Source organism: Uloborus diversus, chromosome 9 (assembly GCF_026930045.1).
Source record: "Uloborus diversus isolate 005 chromosome 9, Udiv.v.3.1, whole genome shotgun sequence".
NCBI lineage: Eukaryota > Metazoa > Arthropoda > Arachnida > Araneae > Uloboridae > Uloborus > Uloborus diversus.
In genome coordinates, this window is record NC_072739.1 from 37188456 (window position 1) to 37208751 (window position 20296).

The 20296-nt window shown below is 33.5% G+C and overlaps 1 protein-coding gene across 1 annotated transcript in view; it reads left to right on the top strand.

Moving 5' to 3' along the window:
• The first annotated feature begins 1793 nt into the window (after positions 1 to 1793).
• LOC129229461 (selenoprotein F-like) overlaps positions 1794 to 20296 on the top strand; it is a 49788-nt gene continuing 31285 nt past the window's right edge. The window contains exons 1-3 of the mRNA XM_054863775.1: positions 1794 to 1901; positions 6251 to 6339; positions 18620 to 18793. Coding sequence (XP_054719750.1) covers positions 6283 to 6339; positions 18620 to 18793 — 231 coding nt within the window. The 5' untranslated portion in view covers positions 1794 to 1901; positions 6251 to 6282. The remainder of the gene's footprint in view (positions 1902 to 6250; positions 6340 to 18619; positions 18794 to 20296) is intronic.

A 20296-nucleotide genomic window follows, 5' to 3' on the forward strand; every position in this document is an offset into this window, starting at 1 on the left:
ACTGATTGCGAGTAGTTGGTGGTAGCCAAACGTGTCATTTTAATTTTTTCTAGGAAATGGGGGGGGGGGGAGTGTGCAAAGGTTGACACTGGTCGCTCAAATTCTCACGTTTCTACAGAGCATAGGAGCAGTGACTCAACATCTTCCCACCCATCCTTTCCCCTTTTTATTTTCTTTTTATAAAACTAAAAACTGAGACAGATAAAGGTGAAATTAAATGAAAAGGATTATATTCTTTCCTGAGATAAAATGTATTTCTTAGATCATTAAATGGTAGTATTTTTTACAGATTTTCTCACGACATTTTTATTGTTAAAAAACTTTATGAAATAACCAAAATCTTCAATATATTGTTCAGAGAAAACCAATAAATTAAAACATCAACAACATAAAAGAAGCACACTCAGATCGTATTTCAGTTACTATTCTCAAGAATATAAAAAAAAAATCAACAGTCAAAGAAACTCATTTTGAAACAGCATGTATTATCTACAATGTTAAAATCTGTTCTGCGTCTCTTTCAATGTGAGTTTATTGCGAATGTTTACAGCAAGTAGAATTTTCCAAACATAACAACAATACAGACGTAAATTAAGATTCAAAAGAAACCCTACGAAAACGGAAATATTTCACAACACAAAAAACAGTAAATCGTGAAATTAAAACGAACTAAAACTTTAAACAGCAATATTTCGCATTGCAATTTCTACCTCACAATTTAAAGGGGCGGCTCTGTTTACATTTTACTCGGGGTTGCTTTAATGTATTCAGGTTACCATGCTGTTTAATAGAACGCGCTCGTTTTTATTTCTCGTTTCGCCAATGTACTGTAATTGGTTTTGTTCGGCGATCCTAACCGGTCGACCACTGAGTAACCGGTTGCTAACCGCTGCGTTCTATCATCAACCGGTTACCGTATTAATATGAAGCACGTGATCATTAGATGTCACGTGATCGGTTAACCGGTAGTTACCAGTTGAGCTCGGCAAACGCAAGCATTCATTGCGTTCGACGAACCTCACCGGTCGACCGGTTACTAACCCCAGCGTTCTATGATCAACCGGTTACCATTCTAAGCAGTTGATTGGAGCACATGATCATTAGCTGTCACTCTAACCGGTAGCTACCGTAACGTAAGCATTGAGAGCGTTTCAAAATTCGCCGCCGGGAACATTGGGCGCCGAGCATTTTAGGCCCCTGGAATACAGGGCACAATATGCTCGGCGCCCAAAGTTCCCGGCACCCAAAATGCTCGGCGCCCAAAGTTCCCGGCGCCCAATCTTCCTAGACCGTTGCTGGACGTATGGATGGATTTCGACGGCTGCAAAGGCAATAAAACTGCTTTAAATATTTCCCTCCACCTCCAGCAACTCCAACTGGAGGGGGGGGGGGGAGAGATGCTATGCTAAATAGCAGATACACACACCACACAGTGATTATTTTAATTGGTTCTGTGAACGTGACAATTGTGCTTTTTTTGAGCAAGAAGAGGGAGCTTCCGAATCTCTCCGACTGTCCAGGGGCTGACTGGCTATGTTGGCATTTGAGCACATGCCAGAATGGTAAGTAACCGGTTATTAACCGCAGCGTTTTATGATCAACCGGTTACCACATCGGTTACCATTCTAAGCAGTTGATTGGTTGATCGGAGCAAGTAATCATTAGTTGTCACGTGATGAACTAACCGGTCGTGGTCGCTAGCAAAGAGATCAGGGCAGCTGGAGCAAAATTTTCGGGCCGGCGGTTGGGAATCGGCTTTTTACCCTTTCATGCGTATTGGAAAGGAGAAACCTAGAGCCTTTGTCTCTCAGTTTATAAACGTACTATAGAACCAAACGTAACATAATGTGCATTTCTGTCTGGTGTTGACGATTCAGAATAGTACTGGGCGTTAATATATGGTAAATTCTTTGAAATATTCCTGTTTTTTACTTTTATAAACTTATAAAGAAGATAAATTAGCTGAGCTTTTCTTTTTGTCATTCTACTGCCATTTTTGTTTGACGTCAGTAACACGATAATTTCAATGCTTGCTCAGACCGGCTCTAGACTTTCTTAGTTCGTTCTTTCTTAAAATTCAAGCGTTGCAACAGCTATTAGTCATTAACACCTATCTTAAAAAATATTTTTAGTAGCCAATAATTGTTCTAAAATTAAGAAAGTAAAGAAAAAATAGTCGAGAATAGTTAATGGATGGTTACTTCACGGACTATGAATTTTTGCGGTATCCGCTCATGGGCACCGAGAGTAGCGTGGTTAAAAAAATGTTTTTTTCAAGATACAGTCCATAACACCCCTTATTTACTTTGGACTTACTAAAAGTATTATGCTATAAAAATTTTAGCTTCTTACTTAAATTTTAAGAGGGTATTCAATGACCCCTCAATTTAACATTAGCTGTAGTATAGAAAATGCTACAAGTTTAGAAACATTTAATTTCCCCTGCTGTTTTTTTCTAAGTAATTTTTTATTGCAATGTTTATGCATATTACTAATGTATATTATAATATGTAACATTTTTTTTTCAGTTCAATGTACTTTTTTAACTCTTCTCTCCGTATGTATGAAGTTTGGGGGAAGGGGTTGAGCACCCTCTTTCAGTTAAAATAGGAAGCTAAAATTCTTCCAGTATATTACTTTCCACAAGTTTTTAAATATTGAGGGTTGTCCTGTTATCCAGATGAAACTTTTTTTTTGCATTTATTTTTGAACCACCCTAATTGCAAGCCAAGCCAGGCCCTTTGTCACTGCCATTCCTGACCCCCCCCCTTTCGCCCTTTCCCCCACGAAACTTTAAAAGTTACTACTACCTTGACTGAAAGCCTGGTCCTCGCAAGGGCCGGATCACTAGTTTCACAATTAGGCTGACATGGCCTCTCATCGGCTACATCTGGGCCTATATCCGCTTATATGAATGGTTTGTGTATTTTTAACATTGTTTTTTTACATTATAACTTAGTGTGGGGTAGGGGTGGGGGACAGGGCACATTGGCCTGCTTTTCTACTTATCATTTTTTATCTCCTCAAAAAAATTAAAAGAGCAGTTTGGTTTTTCTATTACAAGTTTCATTATGTACTTCAAGTCTTTGTAGCCTTTTTCAGACTTTTAATAGGTAAACTTCCTTTACTTTTACACGCTATCAACTATCCGGAAAATTCACGAATCTGGTGTTTGGTGTACTTCACACTCCTCGTGTAATCATGTAAGCTCTAAATGGCTTTAACTCATTACACGCTGGTGTTGTGTTGACGCAACGGTTAGAATAAATATCCATAGAAACTACTGTAGAAATCTAATTTTTTTTATCGATTGCTAATTTGAATTTAAGAATATTAGTAGAAATATGTTAAATAAAAAAAATGCTTTAAATTTCTTTTTTTATATATGATAAAAATTGTTTCTCTCACATGTTTTTTTTTGACTAAATTTGTGATCCAGTTTTCTGTCAGAAAAAATAAAAATTTAAAAAAGTTTTGGTTTAGATATGAAATACTTTTAGTCAAGGTCTCTTTTTATCAGAACATTCCTCATAGAAACTGCTTCTGCTGGGGAGGAGGGGGAAGTAAAAACTGGCGTTGCATTGACGCAACGTCAGCGAAAAAGCAGTAGACTGACTGTCTGTCTCAATTGCTTTAGGGTAGAACTATATTTCATTTTTATTCTGCGCGTTTTGACTGTGGAAGCTTTTTTTTTCGTCTCTGCCTTTCGAAATGCCCAGAACAAGATATCTAACTTTGGAAGAAGCATTGGAACAGATTTTCGAACCAAACTCAGATGATGATGATAATGAAAATGAAGAAACAGATATTGTTGTTGTACCACCAGAAATAACAGAAGCTAGTGATGAAGAAGAAGGCAATGACAACATTTTAAATAATGATAATGAAGTTTTACCGTGTGATACTGCAGGCGAAGTTGAAGTCCAAGTTAAAAAAAAGTTCAATTGTTCCAAATCCCGTAGTAAAAAAACTAAAAAATGAAAAACAGAAGATTGGCGATGGACAAAACAGGAACCAATTGATAGGTCTCAACCAAAAAATGAAGAGCAGGTCCCCATTCAAACTGTAAGACACACTCTAGAAGGTAAAGAAGCTAGTGTTGATATTTTTTGATTCCGATGTTTTATCGCATCTTGTAGAACAAACAAATTTGTATGCCCAGCAAAAAAATCGTCCAGAATTTAAAGCTACGGAAGCCTACATGCGAAGATTTATCGGAATTCTTTTGCTAATAGGGCACCATTCATTGCCACAAGAAGAAATGTATTGGTCACTTGATAAAGACATTTCTGTTCTGATTGTTCGAGAAGTGATGTCACGCTCTCAATACAGAACAATGAAGCAGAATTTGCACTTGGCTGACAATACTGCCATTGATAACAATGATAAATTGTACAAAGTACGACCATATTTGAATTTACTAAATAAGAAATTCAAACAATTTGGTGTATTTCTCATAGTTTAAGTATTGATGAGCAAATGATTCCGTATAGAGGTAAACATTCCGCGAAAATGTTTTTAAAAGGGAAACCAATAAGATTTGGCTATAAATCTTGGACTTAAACCTCCTCAGATGGCTATGTATTCAACTTTGACATTTATACAGGAAAATCAACCACAGCAAACTCATCAGAATATGAAAAATTTGGCCTCGGTGAGAGTGTAGTTATGAATTTGCTCAGAGTGATTGAAACTCCTATAAATCATGCCATCTACTTCAATAATTTCTTCACTTCATTTCCTCTTCTCTGTCATCTTAAATATTTGGGTTTCAATGCCACTGGAACTATGAGAAAAAATCGCATCGACAACTGTCTCCTGGAATCGGTAAAGTATTAAAAGTAAAGAAAGGTGGTATTATGACTTTCAATATGAAAAGAAACACGAGATACCTGTAGTTCGATGGAATGCCAACGCTGTTGTGACTATGGGTTCAACCTATGGTAAAATTAAGCCTGTCAAAAACGTTTCTCGCTGTTCCAGAAACCAGAAGAAGAAGATTTCTGTTCCTCAACCTTGTATAATTGAGCAATACAACATGAAAATGGGGGGTGTTGATTTGTGTGACAATTTAGTTTCAAATTACAGAATTAGAGTCCGAGCGAAAAAATGGTGGTGGCCAATATTCTCTAATTATATTGATGTTGCATTAACCAATGCTTGGAAACTTTCAAGACTATCGAAAGAAGAAAATAGAAAGTCATTATTGTATTTTAGGCGAGAGGTTGCACTTCATCTTTTACAGACCCCTTAAGATAGTGACATGAAAAAGAAAAGTGCAGCTACAGGACGGCCAAGCAAATTCAGCTTACCAATGCCTGTATCTGGGGTACATTTTATCGTAAGGTCGACAGACAATAAAAGACTACGCTGCAAGAATTGCCACAGCCAAACTATTTATCGCTGCAATGTTTGTAAGGTTGCACTTCATCACGATTGCAGCGAAGCTTTTCATGTGTAACTATAAAAAATCGATTTTTCCTCAAAATTTAAAATTTCTAAAATGCATTTATGTGCTTATTTTATATAAATTTCAGTTTCTTCTAAAGTGCTCTGCATGTTTAAGAACCATAACTAAGATTATAAAAATTTCCTGTGTATAAAAAGCATTGAAACTGCTGAAGAATTGCTGATAAAACTACTTAGCATTAATACTCCTTTTCCGCTGATGTTGCGTCAACGCAACACCCTATATTTGTAAAAGTTAAGTGCATTTTTTTTCTTTTTTAAGCATATTGCTATTATATAAGTTCAGAATGATAACTTTTATGATTTTTATCCAAAAAAAATAACGATTTCGCGTTTCGGCGGTTAATGGGTTAATAAACAGCTATTCAATAAAAAAATTTCATAGGAAGCATCAGTATTTTTCTTTTTTTTTTTTTAGTTTTCAGTTGGAGTAAAATATTGAAAATGTCAGATTTTCGGGTATCTTTTAAAATTTTGTTCTGGAAAATATTTTAGAAATTTTGTTCTGCGTGTAAAATGACTCCTTCAACTATGAAGTTTATTTTTGGCCTACATTTCTTGAATTATTTGTGAGCAGTTTGCTATTTATAAAGAAACAGTTCATATTTTCTTAGGTATTTCGGAAAAATGCTCGTTTTCCCAAAAATTGCTGTAAATTCATATTAAAATTTTTTTTGAAAAATCAGGCAAAAAAAAAAAAAAATTCCGACTTTTTAGATCCCAGATAAAAGGTTATTTACTGTATATTTAATTGCTTATATTTCTTCGTTCATTGTTTTAGGAGCTTATTTGAAGTGTACTCTATCAAGAACAATGTGGAACAAAGCAATTGGATTTGCAAATGATCTTCTTCTTTCTTTCACATTTCTGGTTTGTATTCTTTCAAAATCCTTTTTTGCATAAAAATTTATTACTTCACCATATAGGTAATAAAAAATGTAATAAATAAAAGTTTTTGAGTAAAATGTTGAAAATTAAAAACTGTTATTAATGTTTTATTGTTTGCATGTTTAAAAGTACTACTATCATCAATGAGTATATAACTGAGACTTTTTTTCTTTTCTGTCAAAGGTACGTTCACTTCGTTTGGTGACCTTTTCACTTTCTACTTTGGTGGCAATAGAATTTTTTTTCAAAGTGTAGTTTCCAGCTAGGCTGACATGACCTCTTGGCGACCCTGTTTGTTCAAACACCCGTAACCATAATGAGATTAAAATATAAAGTATCTGCACACACAGCTCCAAACTATCTGCAGTATGAAAAGTATTATGTAGGGGATAGAGAATTTTTTGCAATACAATTCTGTTTGTTTTCAATCATGTATCCATGAAAGCAAAGGGTGAATTTTTTTCTTTAAATGATCAACATATTTTGAACATAAATATTTAACATTAATATTAATTCAAAAAATATCAGGCATTGCACATATCTACAGCAAATGTATCCATGCAAATGTGCAGCTGTATTATATCTAGATACATCCTTAACACTTGGTTTTTTAACAAATTGTAAAATTAATGTCTCAATGTTTTACTCATCAGCACTAAACCATTGATAATGTGCAATATCTAAAAAATAAATAAATAAATAAAAAAAGAAGAAAAGTGCATAAGCCCTACATGCTTCAAAACTTGCATATATATGTAAAGATTCAGAATATTGTTTACATGTTCACTGAAAAAGGAAAAGCATAGGAACTGAGTTTCATTGTAAATGGGATGATAGTTAGTCACAAAATATCTTTCAGACTCTAAAAGAGCAACAGTACAAGAATATGCCACTCTGACACAAGTAATAAAACCAATTTTTTTGGATATGTCGATTTCTTTGTAGTTATAGATTTTTATTTTCCAACTAATAACTTTGTAAGTAAAAATATAGCTGTTAAAGCATATATACAGTGTGACCACAAAGTATATGAAATTTGGCAGTCAGGGCCCGGATCTGTAAATTTTGCCCCCCCCCCCCCTCCCCCCGCAACAAAATTTGTAGTGCCCCTTTTAAGAGGCCAGCAGTGTATATTTGCAATGTTAACAGATGTCGAAATTAGCATCAGCTACTTAGGTGTCATTGGCAACCAATATTTTTTTCTTAGGTGCCGTTATGCTTTACTTGGTTGCAATTTGCAAATGCGTTCAATAACATGCTGAAATTTATACTAAACTATAATATGCGTGAAAACAAGCTGATATATATGTACAATGCATAAAAATAATGCATTTTGAAATCACCTGCTAAGTTTATACAAGTACCATAATTACTATTAACTTAATTTAGTGACATAAAACCAATTTTGTTTTAATTTTACAAGCTGTGTACCTAGAGTGACATTTACAGAGACAGCAGATTTAGAGAAAACATTAAAAACTTTTATTTTTGATACATATCTATCTACAGAAAAATCATGTAATTTTTTTTTTCCCAAGACCTATTTTTTAAACTCAGGACGCCTCGTACGCCCACAGGCAACATCTTTCCACCATAAATCCATTGCGGGATGGGAATTATAGTCATTCATGCTTGGTCCATGTAGTTTAACAAACAACAAATCGTCAACAGTTGACATTAATAAGCTTTGGCGATTTTCTTTCTTTATGAGATTAAAATGGCTGAATCCTCTTTCACACTTCTGCAGTACTCAAAGGTATAATCATAACAAAATGTATAATTTTTTTTAAATTTGTAAAGAATGTTTCTGAGGATTCAGCCATTAAACGCTGCCAAGCAGACTTGCACGGTAGCTTGAGTTTATCTTTGGCCCACAGTTTAAATTCCTCAAACTCTTTGAAGACAACACTTCTATCGATGCATACATTTTTTTTGGTAATTTTTCAACCAAATCTTTGAATTCAGTATTAATTTTTTTATCCTCCCTCTCATTTAAATTAACTACATTGCATGGATCAAGGGCATGCAAATTACTAAGCACTTTATCATTTTTGATATCAGAAAACCTTGATTCTAAAGCAGCAATTGTGCTTTTCAAAACGTTTTTTCTGTCTTCTTCAAAACATGACAATTCATCCACCTTTCTTATTAATTTCACCCGTTTATACTCTACTTCAAAACCTTCCATGTTTAAATTTTCCTCAAAATCCTGCAATGATTCCCCATTCTCTCTCACCCTTCTGTTAAGCTTCCCTTTTGTGCAATCTAAAGAATAGAGAACATCTTTCACAGAAACAAATCGCATTTGAAATTTTTTTGATGCATTCGTCAAAACGTTCAACATATCCCGCATTAGACTTAGAAATCTCACAAAACGCTCAGATTTCAAAGTTTTCAAGTATCCCTTTAATTTTGCTGATACTATTTTGTCTTGTTCCGATGATGCAGCTTCTTCCATATGGATTATTACTGCTACTAACTTGTTAAGCAGTACCTTTACAGCTCGATGAGTGGACTGTACCCATCGAATTCCATACAGACCTATATGAGAAAGAATTTTTTGATCAAGAATATCACCCACAGCTTTGAGCTCCTTGGTTCTTTTTGGGCTGCTGTGATAGTTTGAGTATACGCCTTTTAAAATATTGATGAAAATATTCTTATATTTAACACTCTTCATAGCATTGGCTATGGCTAATTCTAGTCTATGAGCAAGACAATGCACTGTCACTACTTGCCCACAGTCTTGTTCTAAAAGTTTAGCAATTCCGCCTGCAGGACCCATGTTGACGCTGGCACCATCAAAGCTAACTGCAACTAATTTGTTTTCCCAACTCGGGATGAATTCTTTCAGCACAGCAACAATGCCAGACTTGATACCTGGAGCAGTTTCGTCATTACTCTCCTTTACAGCAAGGTAGGAGCACTTTACTTCTCCTTCATGTAAGTACTGCAGATATATTATCTCTGTTGCTACAGTTGATCAGTCCGTGGAGCCATCAGCCATCAAGGAAAAAAAATCAACAGTAGACAACTCCTGTTTTAAATTTTCAGCAATATATTTCACAAACTGCCTGGCTGCCTTGTCGTTCAAATAAGTTTCACCTATTTTCAGACCATTTTTCTTTTGTAATTCACACAACTTACGAAAGTCTTCAAACGCATAGTCATCTTTTGCAATTAAATAAGCTGTGTTAAAAAGCTTTTCCACGTTTGCCATTAGTTCAGCATCCATGGCTCGTACTGCTGAAGCCAGGGCTGTCTCAAATGGTTTCTCCTTTGCTAATTTTGCCTTGTAGGCATTGTTGTGCACCAATGATACATCATGTTTCTTAACCTATAATGTACAGAAAAAAAAATCTTGTAATGAACTCCCCCTTAAATTAATATCTTAACATATTACATATTTTTTTGTAATTGCTTGGCTCATTTGCACTTGGTTTTAATATCCTCATAAATAATGAAGAAATTATTTCTTATTTAAGTAAAATATGCCCTCCTTCACATCGGTCAGGTTTTTCTACTTCCAGTAAAGAAAAAAAGCAAATATTATTTGTATTTTGAAAAATATCTGCATTAACAATTAATTTCCTGGACCTATTTTAGCTGCTTTGTAATGCAAAGGTGCATTTCTTTTTCTTTTGGGTCATACATTTTCCATAAAAGGCATTAATGCATATGCATACCAGCAAAATTTTAGAATAAAACATAAAATAATAATAATAATAACAATTACATACTAGTCTTTTACCTTATTTCAAAGTATGGGAAAACAAAACTGAATTTTGTACAACAAGGACAATAAACATAAATAAAATTTCTACAAAAATGTTTGCTAGAGTCAAAGCTGTAGAGCAAACGGAGCAGATCACATGTGGCTGAATTTCGTAAACCTCATACTCAAAGTACATTTTCAAGAAGCATAATTCAAAGCATATTTACGGGGCTATAAGCGGTTCAAACATCCCTCTGAAGTAACCAAGTTAAGTTCTTCTTAAAAAGTTGAGGTGGTGAATCATTTATTGGTACAATCAAATTTTTGTTTAGTAAAATGAAACAGATTGACAGGACTTCAGTCCTTTAGTTTTTTAACCACTATTTCAAAACACTAAGTGCCTACATTGACAGATGTAACCTGAAAATTTTTTAAAATCTTTAGTTTCGGACAAGTGACTATAATTTCTATGCTTTTCTTATTTTATGAAATTTATTGAAATTTGAAATCATTTGATCTTATTTATTGAAATTTAACTGTATAAGCATTCAAACATGCTTACACTTAAATTTCAACATCTTGACATGCACTTCAGCAAGCTACCCTTCATTAAAAAGAAAAACAAACGCAGAAAATAAGTTAATCTGAAGTGGCATGCGACTAACTGTCAAAAAATATTAATATATTACAAGATGCAAAAGGATTGAAAGGTCAAAAGCGAGAATACACTTCCCGCAAAGCACGTGCTCATTGTCCGCATGTTTTGAAAAAATAAAAAAGCGACTGAACCGGCTGCACTAATCAACAAGAAAACTACTTACTGTTTCGAATCTTGCAGTAGGACAACCATCGATAAATCCAGTATCTTCCTTTTTTCCAAAATCTTTACAGACTTTACATACCATCAGGTCTTCACCCTTTCTTTCCAACCACGGAAACTGCTTTTGCCACTTGATGAAAGTTGCTGCTTTGACACTTTTCCGTGTACATTTAGAAGTCACATCTACTTCGTCATTAGTTTTTTCTATTTCGACTTCATCGGCAATCCTTGGCCATTTATTTCCGCTAGTATTTAGTGGCGTAAAATATGGCTTTAAGTTACGTTTACTCATATTTTCAACAAATTAAAAATGATGGTAGCGATGATTAAAAAAAAAAAGAAAGAAAAAAAGATGAGCGAAATCCTGTGCGAAAAAAAAGGAATCCTCGTGCTCGTTGTGCGTTCGTGTTACGACGGGGGGTCGAACTTGAAACATGAAAAAGATCAGACTATCTGCTCAAACAACCCTGAGATGAGTCCGGTTTTGGAGGGGTGGGGCGATCGGGGATAAACAACACTAAGGGAACAAAGGGGAGAAAAGATTATTCCAGAAAGAGGAAGAATGGAGGGGTGTGCTTGCAATGACACTGGCTGCTATAGTTCGCGTGCGAAGGTGGGGGGGGGGAATTGTTTAAGCTTTTCCGACTGAAAGCGATACTTCCAGGAAATTTTTCACGATCGCAACGCACGCAGATGTTTTGGAGACAAATCTTCCGAAAGTGAAAGCTTAGTAGGGGGGGGGGGAAGCTAGGCGTCACAGTGACGACTACGTTTCAAATCGCGGTCGTCAAAATGAAATTTACAGTTGCAAAATTCGACTGACGACTGCTAATTTCAAGCACTGTGTTATAAGTCTTAGTGCTAGTCTTTTCATTTTTTTTTCCAATTTCTTGGGCCGTTGGGCCCCTTATGGACGTGCCCTTTCTCACCCTCCATCCACCCCACACTGCAGGTACGCATATCCGGGCCCGTTGGCAGTTAGCCAAGTTAAACGGCTAGTACCCCTTTATCCAAAAAATGTATGGTATTAAGAAAAGTTTTTTTTTAAACAATTCACTCCTTTAACTATCATGCATGTTGTACAATTTTTTTTTTTGTTTTCCAACTTTGTAAAAAATAAGCTATTTGAAAAATTGTGCTATTTCTTTAGCTTATACACAGTAAGATATGGAAACAAAGAAAAAACATTCCTTTAAAATATACCATGTATTTTATTTTATTTACCATTGAAACTCCAAATTGTAGTGATTTTGACATTTGAGTTTTTTTTGTACCAACATTGTTTTTCACTGGCACCACCTTTTCTAATTCGTTGTTCATCATTAAATCAAGAGACTAACACCTTGTTTTCAAAAAATCAAAAGATGATTTCAAAGAAGGAAAGTATGTTAGCTGTCTCAGAAGATCAAAGCCTTCTACTTTCTGGATCAAGTTTTTAAAGCATTAAATAAATTAACCAAGGATCCCTACTTGATACTTCCTGACAAAGAGCTTTCAATCCTCTGATAATTTCATCACTTGTATCCATAAAATACCTTGAATTTGTATCATTTGCTTGTGAAATACTTTTCTGTTCTAAAAATGTTCGGATCAAAGACTGTACAATTTTCTTCTTTTTATCATATCTATCAATTGTTTTTCCCATGCTTCCAATTGTGAAGCATTAGGTAAGGGATTATACTTAATTAAATATGCTGGCTCATCAGCGAGCAGCCCTTTCAAATATTGAAACTTATGTACATGAGATAATGAATCTTGATTATGAACTGTAACAAGATAAAGATCTTTAAAGTTAATCTAGTCATAAAAATTGCCAGAAAAAGGTGCATAATTTAGCTGTGACAAACAGAAGTTACTTGTAATTGTCTCGGCATTTTGCATTATTGTAAGAGAATCTGATAGTAGACTAATTTGAGACGGAGCCTTAAAAACTTTCAATTTTATTTTAGTACTGTGCTTTTAACCTAAAATATTTTCCCTCAAATTCCGCTATTTTTGAACCTTTATCATCTAGTAATATATGAAGTTTTTCAAATTCTGTAAGCAAAGTGTCCAACCAAATGAATGCATATCAAAATTTCATTTTTTATATTTATGTCATTAAATGTATTTTCAAGCCTAGTCAAAGAAGCTTTAATTCCTTCCCTAGAAGCTATTACTTGAGTTCTATCTGCCTCCTCCATAGTACTAAATCAATAGTAATCGAATTAATTAAGATTCTTAATTCAAATAAAATGATAGATATCCTATAAACCAATATCAAATTAGCAAATCAATTCAAAAATGAATATAATCATCAATAAGAACCCATCAGAGCTTTATCAGGAACATGTTCTATTAATAAAATTAATGCTTCAAATAATAATATCATGAAACATCAAAAAATGTTTTTATGCAATTAAATAAAAGTAAAGAAAGTATGGAACTAATGTCATATACCTCACCCTTGGCGACTTTTTCCTGTTGGCGCCAAGAAAGCGTCGCCAAAAAAACTATGTATGATGGCATATGTCATACATCGTTCTTAGCGATACTTTTTTAGAGCCAACAGAAAAAATTCAGATAAAAAACATGATCAAAGCACTTCAGAACACAATATATATATAAAAACAACATAGAACCACAATAAAATCTTTATGAATGTATGCTTTGATAATACCAGAAACTAGAAAGTTTTTGTACACAAAGAACAATTACTAGAATGTATTTAAAATGCTTAAATTAACAAATTACTATAACAGCTCACCAATGAAATATGTACCAATAGAAATAAAAGCTATTTTCCAACATTCATTTCATCGAACAAAAACTTTTCTCATACTCTAATAAAAAAGAGCAAAGTGATTCAAATTACGATATTTAAAGCGGAAAACATCCCCAAAATCAATAACTATTTCAGCCAAAAAAAAAACACTTAGTTACTCCAATTTCAATGTATGAAAAGTAGAAATTTCTCAACAGAACATCCCAAACATAAACAATACAAAAATGCCATTCATTAATTTGCTACTTAGACATGCTTTCAAAATACCTATTATATTTTGCATAAAGTAACACCTTCATATTTTTATAAAATGCTGGAGTCAACTTATTTTCAGAAATTCAGTACCTAAAGGAGGCACGTTTATAGAATATGTCTAAATAATTTGTGGCATCGATAAGAATTAACTTTTAGAATAAAATAACCGTACTATTTTTATAAAATTAATTTACATACAGTAAAAATAAAGTTAAAAACTGCAAGAAACCCTCAAGATTTTGTAAAAACAAAGAATTTTGGAAGTGAGAGCTTTTTTTTTAATTTAAAAAAAAAAAATTACCTTTTTATGGTATAAATCCTCACACTCAGTCTGAAGCAAAACAACATATGACAATGGCACTTTATAGATACACACCAAGTTGGAGTTTACATTTAATTAATGTTCGAGTTTGAAGAAACTGGCATTTTCTAATATTTATTCATCAAAACAGAACTACTGAATTTAAACTAACACAAAATAAACTTTCCTGTAAGGTATATTGCATTAAAAAACACGAATCTCCTCTGCATGAAACAGATTACAAGTAAACAAGTTTGAACCATAGACCAATAATAAGAGTAGACCGAGCTATGGTAACCCTTTTGCTGCTCACAAACCAAACCATGTGACTGGTGGATATCCTAGCAACAGCGGGCGTTAATCGTAGCAGACGATCAATAAATAGAATTGCGAATCAGTGAAATAAAATAAATAGAATTGATGGAACACGGAAGAATGATCTTTTAGGAGTCCGATTTGTTAATTTGTTATTCTAAGTTGTAAATATTTTGTTAATATAGTGAGTTTTTCGTTTAGATAGTATTGTGCATTTTCTTTTGTCAATTTCAATAACTCTCTAAGCAATAAAAGATGCAAGCGACCAAGAAGAATCAGCAAACGGTAAGATTTTTACCTACAGTTTCAATTTAAGATACCGATTAGTACATTTTTGCGTTAACGCAAAACGTATACGCCATTTCGTTCACGCCAACGCTGACAGCTCCAAATGAAATAAAAGTTACCGAAAACTGATCAAAAACTATTACTAATGTCAAAATAATGCATAACTAAAAGAAAAACAGTTCAATCTCTGCATCTGGTAGTTTTTTTTTAATGAAAACACATTGTCTTAAAATACATGTCGAGTGCCAAACTATAGATAATGCTGCCATCTAGCAACCATGCTGCCAAAGTCTTCGCCAAGCCCTTCCACTAGTCACATGATACATCTATGAACCAATTTTCTTCATCAGCAAGAATGAGAAAGCTCGGTCTACTCTTATTATTAGTCTATGGTTTGAACAGATCTAAGATTGTCTTCTGGTTGCCAAACACAGGTTAGTTTCGTCAGGGATACCATGCTTAAAAAATTATTGCCTCATTGGCCAGAAAAATATTTCAATTTTGTGCAGAAAATCAGATGTCGCCAAATGGGGGGGGGGGGGTATATCACAACTGTACCGAAAATATCAGATGTAAAACTTCTCATAATGTTCAACTATCTTCTTAAAAGATCTTATAAATTAATAAAATAATGCACTTATCTCGCTCTGGTGCCTCCAAAAAATTGTTCTTCCCTTTCTCTTAGGAAATTCCATAAATAAATAATTCTAAACTTCAATAAATAAATCCAACATGTATTTTAAATAAAAGAAGACATTTAAATGCATATAATATCAAGTTCTTTGCCAACATTGAACAAGAAATAAACAACATTCGCATTTCCATCACAATAACTAAACTGTTCTGTAGCATTTCTTTTACTGTTGCCATTACAAAAAGGAAATATAAAGCACAGACAATAAATAGAAAAATATATTAAACCGAATTTTATACAATGCAGACGATGATTAAAAGTAAAATTAAATTCAAAGCAGAGCAGATGAAAAATTAACAAATGCCATAACCGGGCTTCCTTGTCAATCTGTGAATATATTTTCTCTTCATTGGTTAGAGTTCTTGATGCAGATGCAACGGGTCTTTCTGTTCCATCGGACATTTTGTGGGATACCACCATGCCTAAACCTACAGGGCTCGCTACTAGGAGTGCAGGGTCATAATGCACTAGAATTTGTAGGGAACAAACTTCTTTTTTAATGTTTTGGAACAATTGTTCACAGTCTATGGACCAGATAAATTTTGTTCTTTTTGTTTAAGTTATTTAACAGATTAGCAATTTCGTCAAGTTTGGACAAAACGTCACATAGAATTGCGCTAACCTAGAAAACTTTGAACTTCTTTGCACATTTTTTGCCTTAGGACCACAAGCAAAATTGTACAATTTTTTTCGTCTGTTTTATGCAAACTCTTGGCATCAATTTTATGACCCAAAAATTTTATCTCTTTTTCAAAGAATATACTTTTACTCAAATTAAGCTGTAATCCGTGCTCTTTGCATTTTTGGAAAAAAGTTTCCAGTGCTTCAAAATGTGCATCTTCAGTCAATCATGTTATGCAAGCACCATACAGAAACACTTTTCACCTCCTATTCCCTGGAGCAGATTCTATATAGCGCTACCAAATAGCTGTAGCCGCGTTTAGTCCATACATTAGTCCTTTGCATTTAAACAATCCTTTTGTAGTGGTTATTGTCCGAAATTTTTGACTATATTCCTGCACGTTTAATTGCAAGTCAGCATGCTTAAAGTCTAATTTTGAAAAGTCTTTACCTCCGTTTAAACATAAAAATATCTCCTCTAACCTTGGTAGAGGGTGTTGTACCATTATGCTTCACTACTGTGGTAAGAACAGTGGACCCTTGGGTGCGATGTGATGTACCATAATGCTAGTGTTTACTGTTACCGAGTCGTCTGCACAGAAAACGTATTGTCCCATCAGATTTTACGACTGGTACTACTGGTGTTGCCCATTCAGATGTCTCTACCTTTTCAATCATTCCTTCCCTTTCTAATCTGTCAATTTCTTATTCGACATGATCTTTCAAAGCAATCGGAACAGGACTTGACCGACAAAATTTCGGCGTAACATCCGACTTAAGTTTCAATTTGGCCTCATTAAATTATTTCTCTCTCCTAGTTTACCATCAAACAATTCTTTATAATCCTCTAGCACTTTAGAATGACTAATATTTGTTTCTACTTTACATTTTTTAATTGAATTCCAATTTAGTCTAATTTTATACAATCATTCACAATTGAAAATTTTATCTAAATTTTCCTTTACGATATACAAATTCAATGCATATAAAATTTCATTATTAGTAACCTTAACCATTACATAACCTATTGGAATAATTCTATCCCCTTTGTAGGTTTTAAAAATTAATTTTTAGACTGAATTTTCTTATTAGAAATTTTTCAAAAATTCTTCAGGGACATTATTGATTCCCCGCTTTCGCTGTCGACTTCAAAGGATACCCAATGGCCTTCTATTTGAACTTTTACCATTATAGGTTTCCTTGGTTCTTGTTCTGGCAGTGTACCTTCTGTCAGGGCTGTACACAGGAGGTGGGGATTATGGCGCAAGTTGCGCCATCAAAATTGGGGGGGGGGGATTTTAATTTTTTTAAATTTATTTATTTAAATTCATTTATTGATTTTTTTAAATTGAATTATTTATTTTACTTTTATTTAATTCATAAATAATTTCATTTATTTATTAGTTGCTATGTGTGTATGTTATTACTGTAGTGCAGAACTTTTTAATAAAATAATAATAATTATTATTAAAAGTAAATAAATAAATAAATTTAAAAATAAATAACAAAAAAAAAGTTTAAAAAAATTAATAAAAATATTTAAAAAAAAATAAATCAAATAAAAAAAGCTAAAAATAAAAAAGAGAAAGAGGGTTGAGAAAACATTTGGGGGGGAGGGGGGAATTTGTGCCATTGAACTTGGGAAGGATGGGCACTCCTGCCTTCTGTGGATCAAATTGTGTAAATAGGTACAGAAACAGTACCTTCAATTTCAGAAACAGCTTCTACCCCAACCTGTTTTCGTTTAACAGGTTTATTTTGCCTCGGCAGAAAAACATGCTTTTCCAAAATGGTCAATTTTATCGCATATATATTGCATTTATAAGTCTTAAACTTACATTCATCCTTTAAATGATTTGTTCCATTGCATCGCGAGCACGATTTACTCATAGCTTTGTACCTGGCCTTTTGTTTATATTTGTTCTTCCCGATTTGCCTCTCTTTTTCCCTTATTCCTGTCTCATGGACATTTACCGCTTTATCTAAAAGCTCTGAAGCATCCTTTAGGGCCTTTCCGCAACCAAAGCAATTTTTAGTGTACCTTCTAAATCTTCTTCAAAAATTCTATAAAGGATAACTTTATCTCACAAACCACTGACAGAAACATTTCTTAACATATCATTAAGCATTCCTTCTCCATAACAACATGGAACTGAAAGGGATCGTAATTCAGCCAAATAATCATTTACTGTTTCTCTCCTACCACACTAGTATGGATTACATAGGGCTTGGGGGGAGGGGGATCCCCTAATAATTTGGGATTGTGTGTGTAATTTTTTTAGGGGAAAGGCAAGTGCTTTTACTTGAGGGGTGCTTTTTGTGAAGACAAGTTATATACTGTATTGAATACATTTTGTAAAATCAATATTTTTTCATCATAATAAATTATTATTCCTCATTGACATAATGAGTTTTCATGATAAATTTTATTTTGTTGCTTAAGATAGTTTACACAATCATTTGAGCTTTTTTTTTTCTGTGATTTGCAGATCACAACTGCTGCATGCAGTTTGAGCAATGAAGCTTGCTTTGATCTTGGCTTGAGAAGAACTGATTTGCAATGTACCTGGTGTGAGAAATTAGCTCAATTTAACTTGGAAGATGTTTTAAAAGAAAATTGTTTGAGCTGTTGTGGAGTTAAAGCAGTAAAAGAGCCTGTGAAAGTAATATATTTTCTTTCTTTATATAATTGTTGCAAAAAATGTAATATTTTTCATTTTAAAGGAAAGATAAAATGCTAAAATAAACATAAGGGTCATTAATGTCAGTTCAACCTCACCCCAACACCCCCATCTCAGATTTCAAAGAAACTTGGTATACTTCTATTTTTCATAGCCCTAAGTAACCTTCTTATTCTCTTCTCTATTAAAATAGTTTTTATGTTCTGGTCCTTAAAAATTTTGCATTAGTTGTCATTTATAGTTCTCTCAAAATGAACTGTTGCTGTTTGCAAAATAAATTATTTCTCAATAACTAATAATATTAAAAAAATAATAAAAATTTTCACTTTATGTATTAAAGTTTGATTTATTTGAGAAAAACAAATATTCCAGTAGCCTAAATTTATATACAGTAACTAGAAGACCCGACAGAGGTTGCTCTGTTCAAACTTTGTAAATTGAGTGAAATTAAAAGATATATATATATATATGTATATTAGGGTGGTCCTTATTTTTGAAGTTGTAGATATTTTACACGACGCCCCCTCAATTTGTTCCAATATACAAATAAATGATCCATGCAAAATTTAAAGTCAATCCATGAATATTAACACGTGCCCCTAGGGCCCCCTTTTTTGAGTTTTAAAGAAAAAAGTGCGGATTTTCTCATTTTTATGTAAAAATATTCCTAGGTTTCATATTTAAAGTAATTTTGAACCTCAGTAGATGTTGCTACTTCCAGACCAACCATTCTCTCACTTTCATTCTGTAAAATTTTACATATTACATAGGGTACATGTACACCGATGACCTTGGGGCAGGTATACCGCTATTCGCGCTCGTTTCAAACCAAGCGGCAGGGGAACATTTCTTTCAACCAAGAGGGATACAAGGGATTCTAAAGGCCATTAATGAATGGCCTAGGCCATTAATGAATGATTTTTGACAACAACAAATTGCCTCCTCCAGGCTTTGGGGGTGTTGGTTTAGAAAATTTTCTGCGTATGTAATAGGTGTGGCAAATAGGGTCACTAGGTTTCCATGCTATAAATATAAGTAGTGACAATTACATTTTAATTCGCTGTTCTTTAGTTATATACTTAAATGTTTATGCATTCTTATAATTTAAATTTTGAAAAATCCTCAATTACCCTACCATAAAAATAAACTCTTATTTTCCATATCTAAAATATAAATTTAAAAAAATTCCAGATCGGAATAATGTAAAAATCTATATTTTAAACTGTCTTCTATTACAATACATAGTCCTTTATTATCATCAAATTCCTCTTGCAATTCACAAGATTTAGGAACCGCAATGGGTATCTATCCTAACCTGTTGAACCTTTTTTTCTATATCTGGTCTACCACAACGCAAAAAAGCTTGACAACTATTGAGATCTGCTCGCATTTCATCAATGTTAGACAAATGCCATATTAGGGACAAAGAATCTGCTCATTTATTAACAGCCTATGTAGATGCAGTAAATTTAAATCCAAATAACC